At 23.6% G+C, this 24,249-nt stretch overlaps 1 protein-coding gene across 2 annotated transcripts in view; it reads right to left on the minus strand.

Annotated features, from left to right (window-relative positions):
- LOC114131988 (adenylate kinase isoenzyme 5) overlaps positions 1-24,249 on the minus strand; it is a 36,727-nt gene that overhangs the window by 9,944 nt on the left and 2,534 nt on the right. For both annotated transcript variants that reach the window (XM_050206936.1, XM_050206935.1), the window contains exons 3-4: positions 1,952-2,116; positions 1,777-1,887 (exon numbers count right to left, since the gene is read on the minus strand). In XM_050206936.1, coding sequence (XP_050062893.1) covers positions 1,777-1,887; positions 1,952-2,116 — 276 coding nt within the window. The remainder of the gene's footprint in view (positions 1-1,776; positions 1,888-1,951; positions 2,117-24,249) is intronic.

A 24,249-nucleotide genomic window follows, 5' to 3' on the forward strand; every position in this document is an offset into this window, starting at 1 on the left:
TATTGCTTCAGATTATTATTATATTTACGTATAATATTATTATTATGTTAAAAAAAAACTTAATAATGTAATAAAAATAATTATTTGTATATATTTGTAGGCCGTAGGTGACACTTTTTTATTCATAATTATCCCCAGATATAGCCACAAAAAACTTAATTTCAATATGATGATACACTTATAGTACAATTTTTAATTTTTTTTACAGAATTTTAGCTGATAATATATAAAAGAACACACACACATAGGTAACGATACTTAATCTATCCCCACTCTTCATTTAAGTTTGACAGAGACGATAAAGTAATATTAAATCTACTTGTTCAGACATGTCAAGGTTAACTTAAAGTCAATGGACACAATAAATAGTTATATAGTTCCATCGTTAATTTATTTATATATTTCGTATTGTCATTGATTAAAGTTAATATAATAATTAAACTTATAAATGTATAATTGTACGTCAATTAATTATATTATATATATTTTATCAATTAATTTTGGACAAAAATAATAATTTTTTTATTTATTTGATCTAATCATTTTTTTTTTATGGTTTTTCAACTTATTTTATTTTATTATCGTGATATCGATTGAAAAACACATTTCTTTGTTGAAAAAAAATGTTGACTATTTTTGCTTTTACTCTAGGAGCAATGGCTTCAAATAACGTAGGTCATTAGCCTTTCATATTTTATAAATGTATTTTTCACAACTCGTACCTATATATATTCTAATGGCCACCCTTTTTTACCTTTACATAAAGATTTAATAATATTATATTTTTTAGTAACTATGTGTATATACTGTTTAAGTATTAAGCATACACACTATACAGTATAATGTTACATAATAATTGTACACCAACAACTATTTAAAATTTAAATCATTATCTGTGATTTATACATACAATATTATTATAAAATTTTAAAGAAATATTATTTAAATTTAAAAAAAAATAAGCAAGACAAAATGGGTAAAAAAACACCAATATAATAAGTGTTTCGAAAAAAACATTTTATGACTATTAAATAAATTATTTTTGTCAAAGTAATGACTATTTTAAATTTAATTATTAAATGTTATGATAAAATTATATTTTTCGACTTAATTTGTCAATACAATAATGTAATTATAATATTATTGCATTATATAATAACTTGAAAAATATCGTGCATAATGATAACAAATATAATATTATTTAATCTTTACATAAAGATTCCTAAATAAAAAATGGTATGATTTATAACTGGCGAAAAAAGATATTGACAGAAAACAGTGATACTCAACTAAGTTGATAGACTGTCTCCGCTCAGAATGTTTTTCGTATACAACGATTTATCTTTAAATTAAAATTTAACACACCATTAATAGTGACCTACTCGATATCTAATATACTGAAGGGCGGGACTCACTTGCCTAAATTTTTCGTTATTCAAATATATTTTTAATGTTTTCTAGTAATTATACTTATTAGTAATTATTATTATATAATTAATGTACAAAATATTATTATATTGAAATTTCCAAACGAATAGTCGTTAATTATTAATGCGTGTTCAAAGTTTGTATAAGCAAATTTTTCTTAGCGCCTAAATACCCTAAAAATGAATAAATGACTATAACGTGGCTTTAACTAAAAATATGCGTAAACCGTAAATTATCGATTAATAAAAAATGTGACCAAAAAATTATTGCCAGCTACCGTTAACGTTCAATCGAAACCTTCAACTTTAATGTATCGTTTCATTGTCGATGAAAATAAAATGAACTCACCGTTTCCGACAGTGTACTGTTGTAGTAAGTCGGTCATGTTAATGTGAACAATACCGCGCTTTTCTATCATCAAGTTGTCACAGTGTGTGACCTTGCCACTTCCAGGTCCACCTATGTATAAAAACTTTCAGTCACAAGACTAGATGCCACAAAGCTATGGTGACTTTGTTCTTACCGAGTACGAAAATTACTGGAACTTTTGGTGTGTCAAATTTGACATGGCCATTTGTGTACGGGAACATTCCAGTATCATTTCTGTTTGAATTGTCAATGTCATCTGCTTCCCAATTTTGTCTATCTTTGGAACCATTTTTGAAATGCTCGTCATCGGGAATTTTGTCTGTAATGAAAAATGTTCAAAAATAAAATCCCATGAATATTACAATATGAACATTACATATTATTATACATAATATATAATAACATGTTGTCGTCAACAATTTAAACTCAAATATTATCAACAATTACTAAAAAATATCATTAGATTTTAAATATCTTAAGAAATAAAGAAAATCCGTATAATAATTTACATCATCAATTTAATTTATAAATATGCAACTTTTTAATTATATATAATATATAAATGGATTATATTTCAATGGGTTACCCTACAATAAAAACTATTGACTAAAAATAGATCAAAGTCTTAAAAAGAATCAAATTCAAAAATAATTATAAAATAACCACAAAGTAATACGTTTAAGTAGCTAATTACAATAAGTCTAATGAAAATGTCTTAGAAAAATGATAGACGTTAAAACGATCACAAATGTTTGATGACTTGCGCATTTACGCTATAAGTCTCACAAATCACAATTAAATCTAAATACAAGACTAATAAAACAATAATTATTATCGATAAGAATTACGCATAGGGTTATTTGTACTCAAATGCATTTTTAAAAATGTGAACATTCATAGAAATTGATAGCGGGTCTGGTTTGAGATCGTTCCCAAATTAAAAAAAAAAAAATTTAATTGTTATTATTTGTTTAAAAAATAGGTTCATTTTAATTTAGATTATATTTTAAAATATTATTTATTATAATAGAACAACAGCTGTATTCGAGGCCAAATAAATATTAGCGAATAAATCAAGTAAAAGTGAATCGTTTCAAAATTATATATAATAATTATATTATAATTGAATTTTTTTTTTAACTTGGTTGTTATTTTACACTTTTAAAATATCACATTGATTACGTTATTTTAATTGGCAATAATAATGCAACACTGAGTCACTGTTATTTTTGGGTATACATTAATTACTACTGTAGTGGTAAGCATCACGCATATATTATATTTACCATTTATCAATAATTAACAGCCAATTGTTTCATCTCTCGTTTTAACTTGGTATATATTATTAAATTAAAAAAATTATTAATTTAATGGTTCACAAAATTGCAGTGGGCTTAGTGTGAGCCACTAAGTCACATTTAAGATTTGAGATCACTGTTTGTTTATTAATTGTTTATTAGTTTACAATGTTTACATACATGTTACTATTTCCATTTTTTACTGCCACTGCACATTTGTATTATTATACATTGATAATTTCAATTTTAAACCATTAAAAGAAAATTACAATTTATTTCATTTTTCATTAACGAAAAACGATTGAATTACATAAATTAGGTATTTAAATTTTGATGTAAAATTTGATTATTAAATTGAGATACGTTATTATAAAACATAATGGTTAATAAATGTGAGCCGATTACTACGAATTTTTCGATATTTCCGTCGTTTTCGATAATTTCTAGTAATTCATGGTAATTTTCTAACTCTGTAATCACGCACATGTGTATTCGAATTTGAAAATAATATCATAATATCATTTCAATAGAATATACCATAATCCGACATATTATACGACGTATTACATTATCCATCACACGTTAACATAACATCGTAGTTGCGTGCCATATTGTATAAGTACAAAAGGTTTTTTTTTTTTTTATTCTTAAAGTTATTATAACGCTTTGTACATGACACTATATTTTTTTACAACCACGTAAAAGCATAATACATAGATAGCAAATATTATAAAGGTCGATGGCTTTTTTTATCATATATCTTTAACTACAGGCATTATTATAACGCACCACGTGCTCGTAACGTACCGTATTTCTTCGAATACCGTGGGTATTAGACGCATAGAACTTAGACGTTTACCACCGTCATAATTACCATAGGTGCTTTAATATATTTTCTAATTATGGAAAAGTACGGTTTATGAAATCTACAATAAAGGAGACCAGACTACAGGGAAAAAATAATTGACTTAAGGGGGAAACTCTGCCTTAAATTTTAAAAATCTCCGTAGTGAAAAGTGCGCAGAACATACAAATGTATACTATTCTAGTTCACTTCTAATAATCACAGATAACTATCAACGATAAAAGAAAATTTGAACATCAATGTACAACATGCCTAATTACAATTAAATATTATATAATATAATCGTATTTATATATAATAATTATAAGCTATAATTATTTAAAAACTTAACGCTATCCATTAGAAATAATAAATATAATAGCAACACATAGTTTGGTATCTAATACCTGATCAATGCTTTTTATAATTTTGAAAAATAATTCATTGTTAAAATATGTTTAGTTTAATATTATATCTACAAGTTTGTTTTGTTTAATGATGCATTATAATTTACCTGTGATTTGATACAATGATTTTAATTAAAAATAAAATAATACATTTTTTTGCTCAACTAATATAGTACACAGTGAATACAGGAATTTAATTGGCTAATTGTCTGTATTGTGAAACTAATGAGTACTAAGAAAATATTTAGATTAATAAAAAGAAACTTGAAAGTACGATCTACATAATTATTGCTTTTGGAGGTAATTTAAGAAATATAACTTAAAACATTAGATGAGGATTAGGAGTGTTAGAATCAGTTTCGCATGTTTTGTGTTAGTTTATTTGGCAGAGTCCCAAATTTTGATTTAAAAAAATCTATGTAAGTTTTCTAAGGATATTACTTATAATTGTCAATTTTGGTATTTAGTCGAAAATTATGCCTAGGAGTAATATATGATACCAAAGTCGTATTTATGTACCAAAGACAAACCAACAACAAAATTTTAACCACTTCGTTATAAAACTTATTTCTTTTATGAGTAACAAACAAAGTTTTTGTTAAAATGCACTCATCAGTTGAATATGAAAAATTAATATCATTCAATTATCGTAATATTATTATCTTTTTTTATTATGAAGTGCGTCCAAATTGCATGTGATGCCCAACAGATAAGAAACATGAATTACAATATTTAAAACACCCAAATCGCGTGCGATATTATATTATTATTCCCTAAGCGTTTGCAAGATTTATAATGCTCATTTTAATTCCATGTTTCAAATTAATACATAAAAAGACTCAAGCTTTCACTCCATTATTTACTACTAGTAAGGCGGAAGCTACTTATCAGTTTTGGAATATACCTAACACTTACTAAACGCTATAAAAAAGTCATGTTTACATTTCTAATGACTATTGAACAGAATGTTCAAAAATCAGTTAATAGTGAAGTGAATACATTTAAGAAAATTTTTACATTTAACACAAATGAAGGTTTAATTTTCAAAAAAATTCATTAAATAGTTTTATAGAGAAGCGAGGGATCATTTAAAAATTCATTGAAAACATGATATGAAAAAATAAAATTAAAATTCTACAAAAAAATCAATTAAATTATACACTTAAACGTATATATTATATTATTTTAAGTACGTTAAGCCGTTAAGGTTACTAAAGCGTAAACTGCACTTGATGAATTTTTACAGGCATCTATGTATGACGACCAAACTTTTTATTGAATATTTATTATAAATAGTAAAACAACATTAAACTTTGTAATTTTAAATATAATTAAACTTAAGCGTGTTTTAATAAACATAATGGTAATAATGCCTAAATAAAATTAAAAACGATAAATTAATTGTAATAATAATAAAATATACCAACTACGAGTATAATAATTAATAATGCATACTACCTACCTACGCATTATAGTAAACTTTCATCTAACTATTCACTTGCAGAAAAATTATAATTTTATTATAATACAAATAATCTTATATCAAAATAAAAATTTAAATACATCAACATTCACCAAAAATACTTATTGTGTATTAACAATTTCCAGAAAATGAATGCATTTTTGTAGTATTTATATAAAATGCTAACATATTCCAGTGATTATCAATAATCACCACTAAGCTGTCAAATATTATCATTAAATGCATTAAATAATATCATAGTATTTTACAATGTATAATTAATGAGCACGTAATAAATTAACTTAAATACTATTTAAAATGTACCTAATGATGAAATAGTTAAGACCATTTTAAATAATATTAATTATTTAAGTTAGTTTTTATTTTACTTATTTTTTAAGTATATACCAAAGGTGTTATTAACGAGTATATGTAGGATTTTATCATATTATATCTATAATTGTATCAGTATAATATTCAATATTTATCATATTTTTAATTTTAAACAACTTCGCTGAAAACAATTTTATCATAGACATTTCACTTTTGAATATTTTTGTCGTGGACAAATTCATCTATGTAAATAAATCTTAATATATCAAGTACATTAAAAAAAAAAAAAAGTAAATGAAAGAAAAACAAATTGGTATCTAATTCAAAAATATAAACCATAATTTGGTTGAATACCCGACTATCTACATGTTAATTAAATAATGACCATCATCTATTACTACAGTCAGGATATTGCAAAAAAAATGACAAATAACGATATAATCATACACCAGTTGTAGGCAGTAACGAATAATGTTGAATTTCTACAAATGCGCGTATTTTATTTTTAATATAATACAATTAAGATCCATTATTATAATTTATTGTAAGTATTTTACGTGTTTTAGTTAATAAAATACATCTAAAACATGCATATTGTAAAGAAATTACTATTTTTGTGTGTGTGTATGTTTTATACATGCATATTATTAGCTAAAACATGAAAAAATAATAAGTTCTTTGCAACACGAATTTCAATATTTTTTAATTTTTAACACACATTAACAATATTTTACACGCGAAATGGTGACTAGGGGTCATTAACTTATACATTTTCGACGCAGGTAATTTTTAACATACTGAATTGTGAAAAAAAATAATAAATATAAAAGTAAACTAAAAATATATTATTGTATTATATCATATTGCTTCTTGAATGAACATTTTATGTTAATTTTTCCAATAATCGTAGGCACAGTATAATATTTATTATTTTCAAGAAAGAGAATTTTGTTTAAATATTACAGTAATTTTCAACATGATTTTTAAAGCTCTAGATTAATAAATACATTATTCATTTTTAACCAGCTGACATTACCTTTGTTTTTTCTATAGTTATTAACTAATCATAATACTTTTTTTTAAATACGCCCAAAATATTTTAGGTTGTAAAGCGTAATTTATAATTTTATTTTTATGTGAGTTTGTACTGATCTTTTAAGTTCTTATTTAGAATTGGTTCTAAATAAGGTAAGAATTAGTTTTATATAAGGTTTAAATATAGTATCGTAACAAGAAAATATTATTACAATGATTTAATAAAATTGGAAATTAAAAAAAAATTTACATTTACTTACTCTTATTTTACTACATTGGTATAATAAATAAAAAAAGCTTGTAATAAAATATGAAAAAACAGTGTTCATTAAATGCTAGAAATTTATATTTTAAATAATAATAATTATAATCGTGTATTTTTATTAAATTAAAATTGTGGTTTAGTCATTTGGATGAAATTTTTTTTTTATATTATTTTGATTATTATTATTATTAATTTTTTTTAGTTCAAGGCAAAATGCATCGATGCCGATGACAGATAATAACAAAAAAAAAACCTTTATGACAATATTACAAACAATCAATAATATTTCAGCAGTACTCACTATATGAACTACATATATTTATCAAATGGCATTATACATGAATCATAATGTATAATATGATAAAATCATTTTACAAAATACACATATATTGCAACTTATATTTTTTTTAAATATTCCTAACCTATAAATATTTATAATACACTTATTTGATTATCTGAATTAAAAATACTGTTAATATTTTTATAGTAATAGTTAATACCCTAGAACAATATTAATACCTATCTAAATATTTGATGAACATAAAATAAAACTCTATATCTCTTATTACTTTTATCATCATTATTATAAATCTTATTGTATTTTATTTTATGTTCAGGACCGTGCCAAAGGTGGTGTAAATAGTTTCCCACCTCCAAATGTACAACATTTATGCGTCATTTGGAGCATTGATACATTAAATATTTCAGTCTGCACTCAGCAAATTACAATTATTTTTGTTGGGTATTAAATTATTATTCGAATAATATAGTAATTATATTATATTATCAAATTATAATAGTAAAGTAAATATACTACAGTATTATAAATTTTTTTATTAAAAATATTTTATTCTTATATATTTGCAAGGTATGATCAAAATAACTTTAAAAATATATATCTATATAAGATATAGTAAAATACAGAATATAATAAAATATATTATATTATAACTTATAATATGGTGTAAAATATGTCTATTGACTGCTGAGTTGGTAAATTAATGCAACTCATATCCCCTCCTCCCTAAAATTTTGTTCAAGGAGGCCCTGTTTGTGTTAGCAATGTTTATGTTTATTTTTGAATTAAATGAATTTCTAAAATAATATAAAACTAAGTATTTTCACATCACTTAAATAAAATAAAATAATAATAAGTAAAATTGTATCTTATAGTTCTTATTATTTATGTAAATCATATTCAAATATAAAAATAATAAAAGCATTTTGCGTTTTTTTTTTTAAAAATAATTACAATGAGTACTACCCGTACATATAAGTAAATGATTATGACTTATGAGTTATGATAAAGAGATTTATTAAATTCACTGATATATATTATATTATAATAATATATTAGAAATTTATTTAATATTTGACAACATTTTGCTAAATAAAATTATTAATAACTACATAATATAGTGTAATAATATGATTATGATTAATGTAATGCAATTTTTAACAATACAATAATAATGTTGTCACTCATATGCACATCAATGAACAATAGACTAATGTTCAGTTCATTTCTCAATTGTATCTAATAATTTTACAATGAAGCTAATTAATTTGTTACATTAATTAATTGAAATTGTTACGAAACAGTAAATACAGAATAATATAAATTTAATTATTATGATACTTACTTTTGAATTAAAATAACGTAATAGGTAACGTATAAAACGTATGTATCGCATCTATTTTGCGTTCTGACCCGTTTCGTGAAATGGATAGAAATTTCATCCAGTTCACAAAACAAAACTTCTTTTTTTACACATCACGTAATATTACACAATGAATAACTTTTCACAAAACAGACACATATTTTTAGAAGTAAGGAATTTGTTTCTTAATCTGTATGTATACATTACGAAATAAATAATACATGTATCATTTTTATTAATACAAACAACTTGTCGAAATAACCTATGATTAAGGTACCAATGTACTGTGCATTGATAAAAATTACATGATAATTAATAACCAAGAATGACGATTTTTGTATATTTTATATGATTTTTGTTATTTTTTGTAATTTAAAAATATTATTCGTGAGTAGGTACTTGAAACATTTAAAGCATATTATTATATACTAATTATCAATATTATTTAAAACAATATAAATATTACCTTAGACTGACAAAATGTCTCAGCTCAGAATCGTTTTTCATAAATAATGGTATTATATAATATAATATAATTTAACAACCATTTGTAACCTACTGTTCAGAAGCTAGCTATTTTGTTTTATTTTTTTAGTAAGATATTATGTACCATGTGAAGAAATGTATGATAAATTAAAAGATTTTTATACTGAACAGGGGGGGGGGGGGATATGTGAAGCTTCGCATTTAAATAAAATCTAAAATAAAATAACCGTTGCTATAATACTATTCCACAATCAAACAAATAATAAATTGCATGCTTTTAAATTAAATTATAATAATATTAATTTTTTTTTGTATTAATAATTTATGTATAAATTTACCTAAAATTTCCTAGAATGCACAATTATTATAACAGGTTATTACGAAAAACTGTTTCTATTATTAAAAATTAAACACATATTATTTGTTTCGTCGTGTGTATGTACAGAGTACGGAAGAAGTTCGATACTACTAAAGACTCGTGTCCGTTTCGTGAAAAGTTATCCACATTGTGTAATTTGATAAGGATAAAGGACTCTTTTGTTTAGATGTACCTAACACCTAATACTTATACACTGTTTTTAAATTAAAATGTACATACCACAATAGGTAGAAAAATAAAATAATTTTCAGAGTAAATTTAATTTAATGTAACTTCATCAAATTTACGAAATACCAAATATAAAAATTATTATTAATTATTAATAAATTAACCATGGGTTTGGTGTAGCTAAATTACCTATCCAGAACGCCGTGTGATCATAATTCGATAATTTATTGTAATACAAAAAAACAATACATGCTGAGTACCGGAATGGTGGAATATTGTGTGACTTAATGATGAAATAATAATAGTTTCAAAATTTCAGAATTCAAATACAATATATTAATTCATTAATTGTTTGACTTATAAATTATAATAATTAATTTTAGACACTGGACATCTGTGGAATTAAAAATATGAATAACGACACTTATACCGCGTCACATAACTACATAAATAATCACTGACCATTTAACTGATTAATAAATAATCATGCATCATTTGTGTAAAAGTGATTACACGTGATTGTATTATTTATTGTTTAAATAAATATTAATAGACAAGAAAGTGTTCATTAAGATACACCAAAAATAATAAAATAAATAATAAATAAGTTAAAATAAAATATAACTATAAAATAACCTAATCCAATTTATCTAGATATAATGTATAACATTTTTATATAGGTAATTACTTGATACTTCATCTCTCAGATGACTATTAAGTACTCAGTTTCTAATTTATTTAAACAAGATAATTGACAGTTTCTATTTGAATACTGTTGAACACTGACCTCGATGCACCACAAGAGTCTCGGTCATCTTCGATAATCGATGAAACTCAAAATCAATTAACCAGTGTAGTTTCGGTTACCTATTATTATTTTTATTCACTGTTCCGATGACGCATTGTGGTGGTGGCGTTATTAGATTGTCCAATTATCGTAATTGCTTGTGTAAAAGTAAAAAGGGGGTTGGTCGGTCGCAGCGATTCTTTCGAACTTTTTAGATGGGGTGTTGAGTACATGTGGACAATAGGTATAAGCAGACTTGCATATATAGTCTACAATATAACGCTACACTGGTGAAATAGAAAATAATAATAATAAATAAATAATATACAACGGAAATAGGTCATGGTTATACCGCCTGACCCGGCAAAAATATTCGGCAATGAGCTGCAGAATACGACTATAGATATTAGATATACATAATATATATTATATACATATATATAGAGCGATTCACCAAAGATAGTTGTCCCCATTTTTTTTCTTCAATAACGTTATTATTAAAAATCTAATTTTAGTAATTTTTAAATATGCTTAAATACCATATTTTCAAATCATTAAGATTTGTTGTACTAAGATATGTCTTATAAAAATACAAATATGAGTACCACCCCCACTAAATTATTTAGGGAATAATTATTCTGAAAAATATAACGTACCAAAATTAAAATTCGAACAAGTACCTGTCCTACCTAACATTTGAGTTATTTAAATTTTTATATTAAAGATAATAGGGTCCATGGTAATGAACTTGGAAGATATGGAAACTAGGGTAATTTGAATATTTTAGTGATTAATATTAATCTATGATATTTATATTTTTTTTTAATGGATTCAGTTATATTTACACTAAATTACATCTAGGTCAATGGTTCTCAATATTTTTAATACCGTGACCCAAATTTTCCCCGAAAAATCTATTGCAACCCACATTGTTTCACTTTTCAAAAAGTAGTAAAAAAAAATTTATATTATATAAATATGTGTATATTTTAATTAGGTGTTTTATGAATTATTATTTGTTACCTACGTAATTTTCGGTACTTTGTCGCTATAATAATATAAGTATATTTAATAATATAATAATATATTTAGTATTTAATTTAATTTAATATAAATTTCTTGGGATCTATATTATTCAAAAAAATGTTCGCGGCCCATCAAAAATTGACTGACGACCCCCAAGTTAGGACCCACACTTTGAGAAACGCTGATCTAGGTATTTCATATTTTTGTAAGAACATTTTTAAGGAATATTATAAATACTTTAATAATTTGAAATTACATGATTAAATTTTAAATTAGGTAATTATAATTTTCCAAAATAAATTATCACTAAATAATTTAGTGTAAAAAAGGGAGTTTTTATTTTAAAAATAGAAGTTTATAACACCACGGGACACTCCGTAAGTAGAAAAAAAATACTAAGTATTTTATAATATGATCCTTAAGTAGCGATATTTAAAAATTTCAAAAACCAGAGATTGAATTAATTTATTAATAAACGAAAAATAGTGGTTAGCATACTCGATGAATCACCCTATATTGTAGTAGTTTAATATGTGTGTTTTTCTTTATATTAATATGATTGACCCGACTTTGTCGGATACTACACTCGCGGAGAAACAATCAATAACTGACCTCTAATGTACATTACACGAGTTTGGGTTACACTTATAATATATTATTATATCCTGATTGTCATCGTTTTGCTGGTGTAGTTTTATCTAATGCTTACTATGGTTAAGACTAGATATCAACGATTTGAAAATGTATGTTACTTTTAACTATAAGTAACATGGGTAACAAGATACTTTTTTTTAAGTAATTCCAAACTTAGCAAGTTAGGTATTATTTATTTATTTTAAAACCAGCATAAAAAACTTATAATAGTATTAAACAATAATAAAATATTAAATATAAATATAATAATGATAAATAATAATACTATTATTATAATTGTATGTGTGTTACACATATTGCAAAAGTGTTAAATGCACTGTTCTAGATTTATAGAACCTATAACTTATACCCCATAACAGGGTTCAAAAAACATGTATATGTAATTACAATTTTGTATAATCCATCACATTAATTTAAAATCTCTGAACAAATAACGTATAAACAGATAAATTAGTTCAACGTTGAAAAAAATTATTTTAATAATAATAATTATTATAAATCATTTTTTCAAAACGTTGGTACAAGGATTTCTTAAAGCATTTAATTAAATCTAAATAACTAACAACTAGTATCAGTAAGTTAGTATCCCTATATCATAAAAGGTTGTAAAGTACTTTTTATTATAAAGTGGCATTTTTTTCTGTTATTTTTTCCTGACAATAATGACATGTATAATATAATATATTATTTTTATTATATATTTTTATGTTTATCAAATTTGCTTATTGTACTATGACAGATTATAATTAACTAGTTGAAAAAATAATGAAACCGATTTTTAACTAATAAGTTACTTTTTCTTCTATATTATAACCTAACTTTTATAATTTTAACAAAAATAAAACTACATTTTATGAATAGCGAGTTTTTGTGACATTTATCTTTCTTATTAATTTTAATTAACAATTATAAAATATTAATTTAAATTGTTTACTATTAAAAAAAAAAAAAAAAAATCAAAAACCAAATTTTTAATTTTACCCAGTATTTAACTTGAACGTTTTCTATAAAACGGGTGTTATCTTCAGTTATAAACTGAGTGCAATGGTGCATCATAACTTATAGGTTATATAGTATTATCATAATACGAATCGCGAGTGGTTCTATTTTATCACTTTTGCTTTTGGCACACACGCCAATGGGCGTAGGTACAACACTTTACTTTATAAGTTGAAGTTTTACATAATTATGTTATTATAGTTAATATAATATACTACGTTTCTGACAGCAATTAAAGAATAAGTAATTAGCGTTTTGTTCAAGAAGGGAAATTATACATTTTATGTGAATCGTATATGTATTTTCCTCGAGTAATGGACACGGTGTATTTTTTCTACCGTACATTTATGCGGCACTGCTGTGGTAATTTTTTCTGTATTAAATTAAGATTCATCGAAAATGTCAGAAAACAAATTCTTCTGAATCCTAATAGATAAATATCAGAGTATCTAAATCTAATCTAAAATTAACTAACTTAATAAGGTTGATGTTAGAAAATCAATATGCATATCAGCTATTAGTATAAAAACATTAGTTTTTATAATTTAATTTTAAAAATATAGTTAATATCATAGAAATTCGATGAATCTAAAATTCTAAAAACTTAAACTGTTAAATCAAAATAATTTGTTTTTAATTGACAGAATATAAACCTTTCTTAAAAGTCGTGTAAAACTGTCTAAAAAAAGTGTAATAAAACTCATTAGATAATAACATTTCAATTTCACAATGATAATAATTGACGTATTGTTTTTAACCTATTGTTCACAAAGTATTTTAAATCCTGTTATGTAGGAAGTATATTATAGCAAATAAGGTTAATACTGACCTGTCTTAAGTTTTTGACACTTGTCGAATTAAAATAAAGGCATAACGAATATTGACTTTATAATCTATACATAAAAAACTCCTTAATGATACGGAAAACAATATTTAATCTCTGGCACTGACCTATTTATTTTTTTTTTTTTACCAAAAGAGTGGGTTTAAATTATAAAATGATTTTACCTATACGTATTATATGTGCCATATGACGTAGAAATGCCAAAAATTGTATATATAATTTTATAATTATAATATATACCATGAGTAACCTAACTGTGATTCGCATCTTATCTTAAAATTTTTACAAAGAAATTTTTTTTATACGAATTTATGTATTTAAAAAAGGTTAATATTTTATTAAATTAAAATTTTTAGGAAAAAATTACAAAAAAATATAGTGTTTTGTTGTTTATAGTGATTAATATTTAAATATGCATTTTTTTAATTTTTAATTATTTTCTTATTTGTTATATACTCGTAAATAATATATATAATAATATGACCATTTTTTCTCGGTTCTTTTCGGCTCTTTCATATTTATTAATATATTGGATGTCTCGCGAGTCTCTTTTAACTGTCCACCCCTGTAATGTATCATAAAACGCTATACTATATGTGATTGTATGATATAATAATTTTATCAAAGATTAGGCCAAATTGAACAAAACCATCTCTGGACCTTAAAAACTCTTGAAATATTAAAAATGAGACAGATTTTAGAAAACCAATCCGTAACCTATATTTTTAAATGAAAACTATCAGGTTTTGCAAAAGGTAATAATTAATATTGTTTTTACCTCCATGATCATTATTTATTTAGTTTTGTGGTATAAGAAGTGCTTTGATAAATGATTATTATTATTTTTTAAAGGTGTTTAATTTTCAAAGTAGGTAGCTTTAAATTTAAGTGGATATTTATAATTATATATTATTTTAATGCAATATATACGGTTATTATTTATATACATAAAAATAAAACAGATATTAAAGTATGTAATAAAAAAACCAAATCTTAGTTCTAAATTTTTTGTAAAATTTTTAAAAAACCAACTAAAACCATAACCTTTTTAATGAAATAAATTATACAGAACTAGATAACCAAAAAACAAAAAGCATGAATGCATGATGTAATAATTAATTAGGTCGAATTCCTACAGCTCCAAAAACGTGCAAATCAATCGAGCTGTAATCGATATATATTTTAGAATTTCACCATCTAACATGCACTTTTATACTCGTGTAATATTGCGTGACATTAGATCGTAGACATTTCAATTCCTTCAATTTAAAATCAAATAATATTCAAATTCAATATATCTTGATATACAAATATTAAGAGTGGATATAACTAGTTAAATAATCTACAATTGTAATGAAAACCAAAAATATTAAAAAAGAATATCTAATTGAATGCAAATTTATAAAATAAAATAAGAGTTGTATTATTACACTAAATTCGAAATTGTGCACACAATGCCATGACTATATTGAATAATTATTGCATTTATTTAGTAACTTTTTTTTTTAACATCTCAATCAACAATTAGATAGAGATACATTATCAAGTACTTAGATAACGGATATTTAGAAGTTAAGCAAAAAAATGTAAATGAGAATTTTTAACAGGAAAGGGTCATGGTAACTTCAGCGTATCTATTCCGTAAAACAAACAATGAAAATCGAGTATATAACACCGAAAATTACATAGCATATATTTATTTAAATACGTTTTAATCATTATAATAAACATTTTTTTTTAATTTTACTCATTTAATTGCAAAAAATAATTTAAAATTATAATGTCACATTAAAATATCGAAAGAACTTTGTAATACCTACTTAATTGTATAGTGAAAGAAGAAAAAGAGTATCTACTAATATGCTATATTTTAATTCTGTAAAATGCTTTTTAATGAAATTTAAAATAAATAATTATTAATTTATTTTTAATTATAATCAAGACAATATTCAAAATACTTAATTAAAAAAATATATTTTAAGTTTGATATTTAAATACATATACTCTTACTTAACTCAAATGACTGGTAATTAGGTATTTTTATATTTTTTATAGTGTGTGAGTATGTATTTAATTTAATTAATTTAAAATGACTTAGCGTACAGAAAGATTTGTTAATAACAGTATCAAAACACTTTTATAATCTTACTTTTTTTTGCCACTGTTCATTTAATCATTTAAAAACAAAGCATCATGTTAATCATTTGTTTAGTTTTAATTCACGTCACACCAAATTATAATATTAAAAATCTTACCTTTTAAAGTGTCTATGGATGGACAGATTTGATTGACAATTGACTTATTTAAAAGTGAAAACAACGTTAAAACACGTACATAAACTGCCGTTACAAAATCGCACTTACAAAAGTATCACTACAATGCGTTAGACCACGTTAAGCACTCACGTATAAATATAATCTCGAATACTCCGATGAAGAGGGAAATAACTCAAATCTTATATATTATATTATATATTTTCACTTTTTTATTAAATCTGATAACTGAATTTTTTTTCAGTTTTCTACGAAAACAGCAGAAACTTAACTATTCCAAAGAGATTAGAAATCATAATACAAAAATATATTTATAATCTCTCATGATAATATTCCCGACGAAAAAATAAGTATCTAAAATTACTTCTATTTTTAAATCAACATTCCCCAAGATAATGGAAGTAACTCATTTTTGTATTTTTAAATATAATAGTAATTTAATGCTAATTGTAATGTTTATTTTATTTATATTTTTTAATCATAGCAATGATTAATATCATTGTATTGTATTTAAGTAAGAATATAAATAGATAACAATATAATACGATTCATATTCTTTTCTTGATTGTTTTTACGTGTTTATTATAATATTATTATGAATTATTATACTGTCTTATGTTCGTCATTTTTGCTGTTGCTTGCTAAATTTAATACTTAAGAACAAACCAATAGTATTAACAATCATGGCCAACAATAAAGTAAGTTATTTGATTTTATAATTTTATAATATATGCCTATTATTATTTTATAAACACTGGACTGAAATAAAATTAATATGGGATAGCAGTGAAGAATAGTTAGAAATTTAGTGACAAATAATTACTGATAATTTAATTACATTATTTACTCTGTCGAACTCATATACCAATACAACATTCATAGTTAGGATTTTTTTTCATGATGCTACACTGCAACGTCACAATTTCCCCCGCCATAAAATCTGTCGTTGCAGTTAAGCGAATCGAAATTTTTTGTCTTTTCACTCTCACAAAAGAAGTTTTATTTCAAAAAGAACTTTTTTTTTATTGAAATCTGTAGAATCATTACTATGCACAAATAATTTACGTTTCAAACATAGTTTAATAAATTATCACACGTATACTTGTGTTTAAGAGTTGTTAGAAATACATTTTATTAGAGACTAATAATCTCAGTGGAACTTTTACATTCTTTGTCACGATCGTAGAAATAAATGTTTTCGAGCATAATAATTTTTAAAAAAATTAGTTAACTGAAAAGACAAAATATGTACCTCCTGTTTTGAAGCTTAAAAATACACCATTATAATTTTATAACCATAAAATAGTGAATAGTATTAATATATTAGTCATCAATACGTCAATATTGTTTTAAATAATTTGAATACATTAAAGGCCTTATCTTTTCGTATGATACACGATGGGCGTACGTTTTAAAGTGCATTGACTTTGCGATGGCATTTCGTCCAAACACCTCGATGTTTGGATTTTTTTCAGCGATGGGCACTATGGGAACTAAGCTAAAACATCTACTTCCAAAAACATATAGCAATAGGTACATACAGTATAGGTGCTATATTACTTATCGGGTGATCAATTTAACTTGAGACACACTTTATTTCAAATACTACTAACGATTTTGAAAATGTATAATTTTTATGAATATAGTTTTATTTATTAAAATTAAAAAAAAAGATATACTTATTATTGTTTTTAATGTTTCTTTTTTTAATAATAACTTACATTTGTAATTTATCATTTAAAAGCAAAATATTTTTTTAATTACTTTGATAAATAAAAACAAAAAATGAATTGATCCATTACTTAGGACTTATCTACTCCTTCTAATGACTTAAAATTGTCTCTATGAAATATTTTTAAAAATGTATTATATTAACTGAAATAATGAGTGTTATACGTTGAATAGAGCATTTTGTTTTTGTATTTACTATTACAAGAATAATTACCAAAATTGACTCAAATTAAATGCCAAGACAATGATTTAATAATAAAACTGTAAGACAGATATTTTAATTCAAAAATAACCCTATATTTATTATAGACTATTCAATAAAAAATCAAAAAGACATTAACGACTGTCATAAAGAAAACATCTAACTAACTTGCCAAAGTGAGTATCACATCTTATAATACTTATCAAAGTTTTAAAGCAATTTCTTTTAATTTTTTTTTAAGAAAATTAATTCTCTAATATAAACTAAATATATAATTATAATATTTTGATAATTTAATGGTATATAGAACAAACATATGTGATAACGCGTAACAGTGATACACTTTTAATACACATTAATTATTAATTATTTTATACTTTCACATAGTATATAATAGACGAAGAACTAAAAATAATAGAAATAGAAATAGAAATAATAATACACTTAGATTAATAGTATACGTAGAAAAAATATGTGAATAGTAATCATAATCAACATAAAAATGAAGCATATAGAATGAGTCCTTAAATAATTAAAATCATTTTTAAATACAAACGTATTTAAAAACAGGGTGTAATTTGAGAAATTTTCAAGAAACGTCAAAGGTGCAATTTTCATAAAATAAAATCACAACAAAAACCCTTCGTAAACTACGTGTAAAAATCTTTAAGTAAAAAAAAAATATTAGACGATAGGTATCATGAATAAATGCTAACTATAGGTATTTTATTGTAAACTAATTTTGTTTCAAAAATTTATATACTTGGCGAGGTATAGTATAAAAATATTAATAATAACTTGTTTAAATAATAATAAGTAATATTTTAATAGTCCATAGTCATTTAATTATTTAACTCATCACACTTTGTTTCTTTTAATAAATAATTCCTCGCCAAGTAAATAAATTATTGAAACAAAATAAGTTTATTTAAAATCAATAAATTTAGCATTTATTCATGATACTACATCTTTATAGTGCTTAACTATCTAATATTTGTATTTACTTAACCATTTTTACACGTAGCTTTCGAAAGGTTTTTGTTGTGGCATCACTAATTTGTATCTATCTATTTATTTTTATCTACTTTTATTATCTATGGCACTATTATGACGCTAGAAACGGCTGCCGTGATTCCGAATTTATGAATTTCCATTAAAAAGTTCGCATTTTTTCATTTATAACTTAATTTCTAAACGTACGATTTTGACGATTTTTATAAAAACTCGTTATACACAATATTTCTAATGTTTTAAAGTTTACTAAGAGTTAATTGATGTAGTAGAAAATTAGTTATGTCATAACTATAACTCATGCACGGACCGTCGTGCAGTTAATATTATTTTTTTTTATTATTTTTTTTAAAGATAATAAAAATATTACAACCGTGGCGCTGGATTTATTAGAACAATATTGTATTATTGTACAGACAGTATAAACTATGTGTACCTCAATTACTAATAATTATTATAGTTGTAGTTTTATTGCTTTAAAAGAAAACTATGACAGCATAAGTAGTTGAATAAATACAATATTATAATATATTTATAATTCTATTTGATGGATTGATGTCGAAAATGAAATAAATAATATTCAATTTAAAAAATGTAAATATTATAATATATTGTAATTTATAGATTGTTTATTTTTTTTACGGTATAAGTGGTGAACAACTTAATAAATCTGTTTTTATACTTTACGAAACTTAAATATTTTACAACACTTTCTGTAAATGAAACTCAAAATATATTTCAAAACATATCTAATATCTATGTATGATAAAGTCATTATATTTAATATTTATTCATGGTTGCTATTTAGACACACACAAAAAAAAAAATACTGAAGACGAAACAAATATTATTTTACTAAATTATTCATGCGATTGTTATAAAGTGAAACGTTTTTGAAAGTTAGCGACTACTGTATGTTGTAGTAGAAATAAATGTCGTTGAACTTGTAACTTACAAGGTCTATTTATTTATCGTTAAACCTTATTAAATTATGATAAAAATTATACTCTCGATCTTGTAGAGGCACTTTTATCCGGTTGTAATAATTTATGTTTCTTTATACTAGTGTTTAATATTTTAATATTAATGTAAATTATATAAACAAGTGTTTACGTTATACTCATGTTTTCCCAACGTAGATAAGTGTATAGTTTAGAAATAAATTATGTGTGATAATTTGTAAACTGCTTTATTAGTAAAATAATATTTTCTAATGAAATCTAATAAAATGTACTAAGTAAACTAAAATGGTCGATCTTATAATACTTTATGAAAAAATTAAAAAATAATGAAATATAAATTAATTCAATGTAAGCTTACAGTAAAGGTTATTTATAAAGGCTTGGACATACAAATGATATACAGTGTAGTATAAACATTTAAATTAAAATTGTTTCATTCCAATAATTTTTGAGTAGTGACATTATAGGTTATTTTATAGTTGTTATCGTTTTTACTTTTAGTCTCAATAATAATGTATTACTTATTATCATATTAAAACTGAGTAAGTAACCAAAATATTATATTCTTCAGTTATACAACATAAAATTATAACATATGAATATTTATTTTTAAATGCTGAACGGAGTGAGGAGGTATGTATTGATTTTACAATGAGTGATTCTTTTTTCTAAGAGTCTTTGGTTAGAACTTGTCGAAATAATGCTTCAATTTAAAACTTCAGGGATGATTTCCGATGGCAAATTGAATATTCTTGGTGCATTATAAGAGTCAAAAGTAAGAAGTTTTAAAAAAATAGGGAAAACCACAAAAAAAGTGACGGAAAAAACGGTAATGTTTAAGCAAAACCAGATTTCGACAAACACCGATTTCGCTAGCCACAATTTTTTTTATAAATGTTTAAAATTCAAATTTTTACGAATTATGTCATTTGCATATAATTTTTTAGTTAAAAATTCATACAATTTTTAGTATTTATATTTATGGTCAAGAAATTCAACAAAAGTTTTCCATTAGCTTTCCTTCAAATCAGGCTGACAAATCATCTCCGTCCAGAATCATTTTTCGTATACAATGATACCTATCATTGCATTCAACTTTAACATATCTATTATAGTTACTTACTCTATGTCTAATGTTCACTTGACACCTAATATACAGCAGAGCGTTACCCACTTGACCACCCTTTTTTTATACTAATTATGTGAATTATATTTCTGATAATTAAGTAGTATTTTTAAGTATAATGTCGAATAAACACCTAAATCAATAATAAATATTTGAAAATATAATCATTAACTACATTAATACTATTTACCTACCGTCTACCACAAATATTGTAGTACTGGACATTATAAATCAATATTCTTAACTCCATAAAAACTTTTAAAAACCAATTTATTCAAATAAGTTACTTACATCATATTTGTATAAAAAAATTTTTATGTATGATCCGGTAAAAAGGGTACCTTAAGTTTATTTTAGCTATTTTATGTGCTAATCAATAAATACATAAAATAGGCTAAATTAAAAATAATTCTTTGGGGACAATTATTTCAGGTAAATAAAAGCTTTAAAATCTGGTAAATCGGATAAATCATTGCTGTATATTTATATGACGTTTCATTCAGTAATAACTAACATATTATACTAATGTAATAAAATTGAATTTAATGTTAAAAAATTACGAAAAATATCTCTGATCAGACACTGATAGACAGTCAGACTATTTTTTAGAATACTTTGTTTAGTTTCTAAATGGATCAAAGAACGTAATTGATTTACAATGATGTATTTTTTTTTTATACATATATTTGTGTCATATTTAAAAGACTGTTTAAGGTGATGAATGGGATCTAGTAGTGATTTTTGGGATGTCAAACCTTAAAATAATCGGTAATTATTATTTATTATCAAAAACAAATCATTTATTTCATATATAATTATAGAGATATTATTTTATAAAATATTTCTATTCATTATTAACTACGTAAGTTAAAATTTAAACTGCCAATGGTTACATTAAAAATATATATATATGAAAATATATTATTGATATTTATCTATTTTTATTGAAATGTTTAAAAAAAAAATTTATATCACCGGAAAAACAAAAAAAAAAACGGAAAACCAATGTTTTTTGAAAGCATTGAAAATTATTTTGTAATTAAAAATGTATAATACTTTTAATTGTAATAGTATTAGCTTAAACATTTATTAGAAAGATCTTCGTTTTGAGTTGCTGTTATCGCCATGTAAGATTTTTTATCCAACAGTATACATTTACTATCAGAGTGCCAGGTGCCTAGGCTCTTCTAACCCTACAATTTTAATTTCTATGCCGTGTAAGGTTCCGAGAACCGTCACAGTACACAGTTTTATATGGAAAAATACATGACCTTGGAAATTCTTTGAAATAATTTTGAAAAACCAATATTATTCTATGATATTTTTTTATAAAATTAATCATTTTAATTATTCAAGATGTAAATGCCAATAAAGGATTCAAATTCAACGTTACTAAACTGAACTAAACACACGTTGTCATTTAATAATATAATATTATTTATTTTACATTTTTACACATGTATGAATTAATATTGAATAATTATTGTATAGAGTACACACATACCTATTTTATACATCTATATCTAAATTTATATTATAAAATAGAATATCCTTTTTTGTATTTATTTCAAAAAGTATTCAACGAGTTTTTGTATAGTTTTCACTTATTGATTGGTCTAGTCTCGAGCAAAGTTTTAATGTATAATACTCCTTAAAAAAATCATTTGAGTTGCCGAAAATGATATTTATGTTGTTCTTTGGTAATTGTATCACTTAAAAACGGTGGTGAGATTTTGTAAATCTTCAGAATAGTCCAACTGTCCGAATAAGGTTTTTAAGGATGTCAAATTGTAAAATTTAAGCAAGAATTATAGTGCTTTATTAACCGTCTTTATGAACTTTAAAATTGGTGAATTTAGCTTATTATTTGTTAATTATTAACTTCTAACATACCTCACGATCATATGTTTATTTAATATAGATAAGTTATAAACTCTTTGTTCTTTAAACTTAGAAAAATCAACTGTATTGCAATTGTTCCTTATAATTTAGTAGATGTATTTTTTATCTCTATATTAAATTGACATTTTTATGCATTTGTAGAAATTATAAAGAAATTTAATAAATATATATATAACCTAACTTAAGTTCATTAATTTCATTAAATTCGGGCCTTTATAATACCATATCTAATCTATGTATACATTAAGTTAGGGTACAGGTTGCTACCTGTTGCAATACATAAACATTATTATAATTCAAACTAGGTTAAGAAAACATTTATGCCATAATATGTGTTCTTGGTCATTAAAATATATTAGTAGGCCAATAAAAATTATACCTGGTTATAATATTATAGTTACGTATGATATAGATATAAGAGAAGACGAAAAATGCTTCTTCGCGGTAGTGGTTGTTAATTTGTTATCGATAATTGGTCATTGAATGGAGCACTTTTGTCAATTAAGTGATTTTGTTTTAATTATGTTTGTTTTATTTTATTAATATATTCTGAAATTACAAAGTGAGTCATGGAAATAGGGACAAAACTAGACAGAG

The sequence above is a fragment of the Aphis gossypii genome, chromosome X, assembly GCF_020184175.1.
Source record: "Aphis gossypii isolate Hap1 chromosome X, ASM2018417v2, whole genome shotgun sequence".
Classification (NCBI taxonomy): domain Eukaryota; kingdom Metazoa; phylum Arthropoda; class Insecta; order Hemiptera; family Aphididae; genus Aphis; species Aphis gossypii.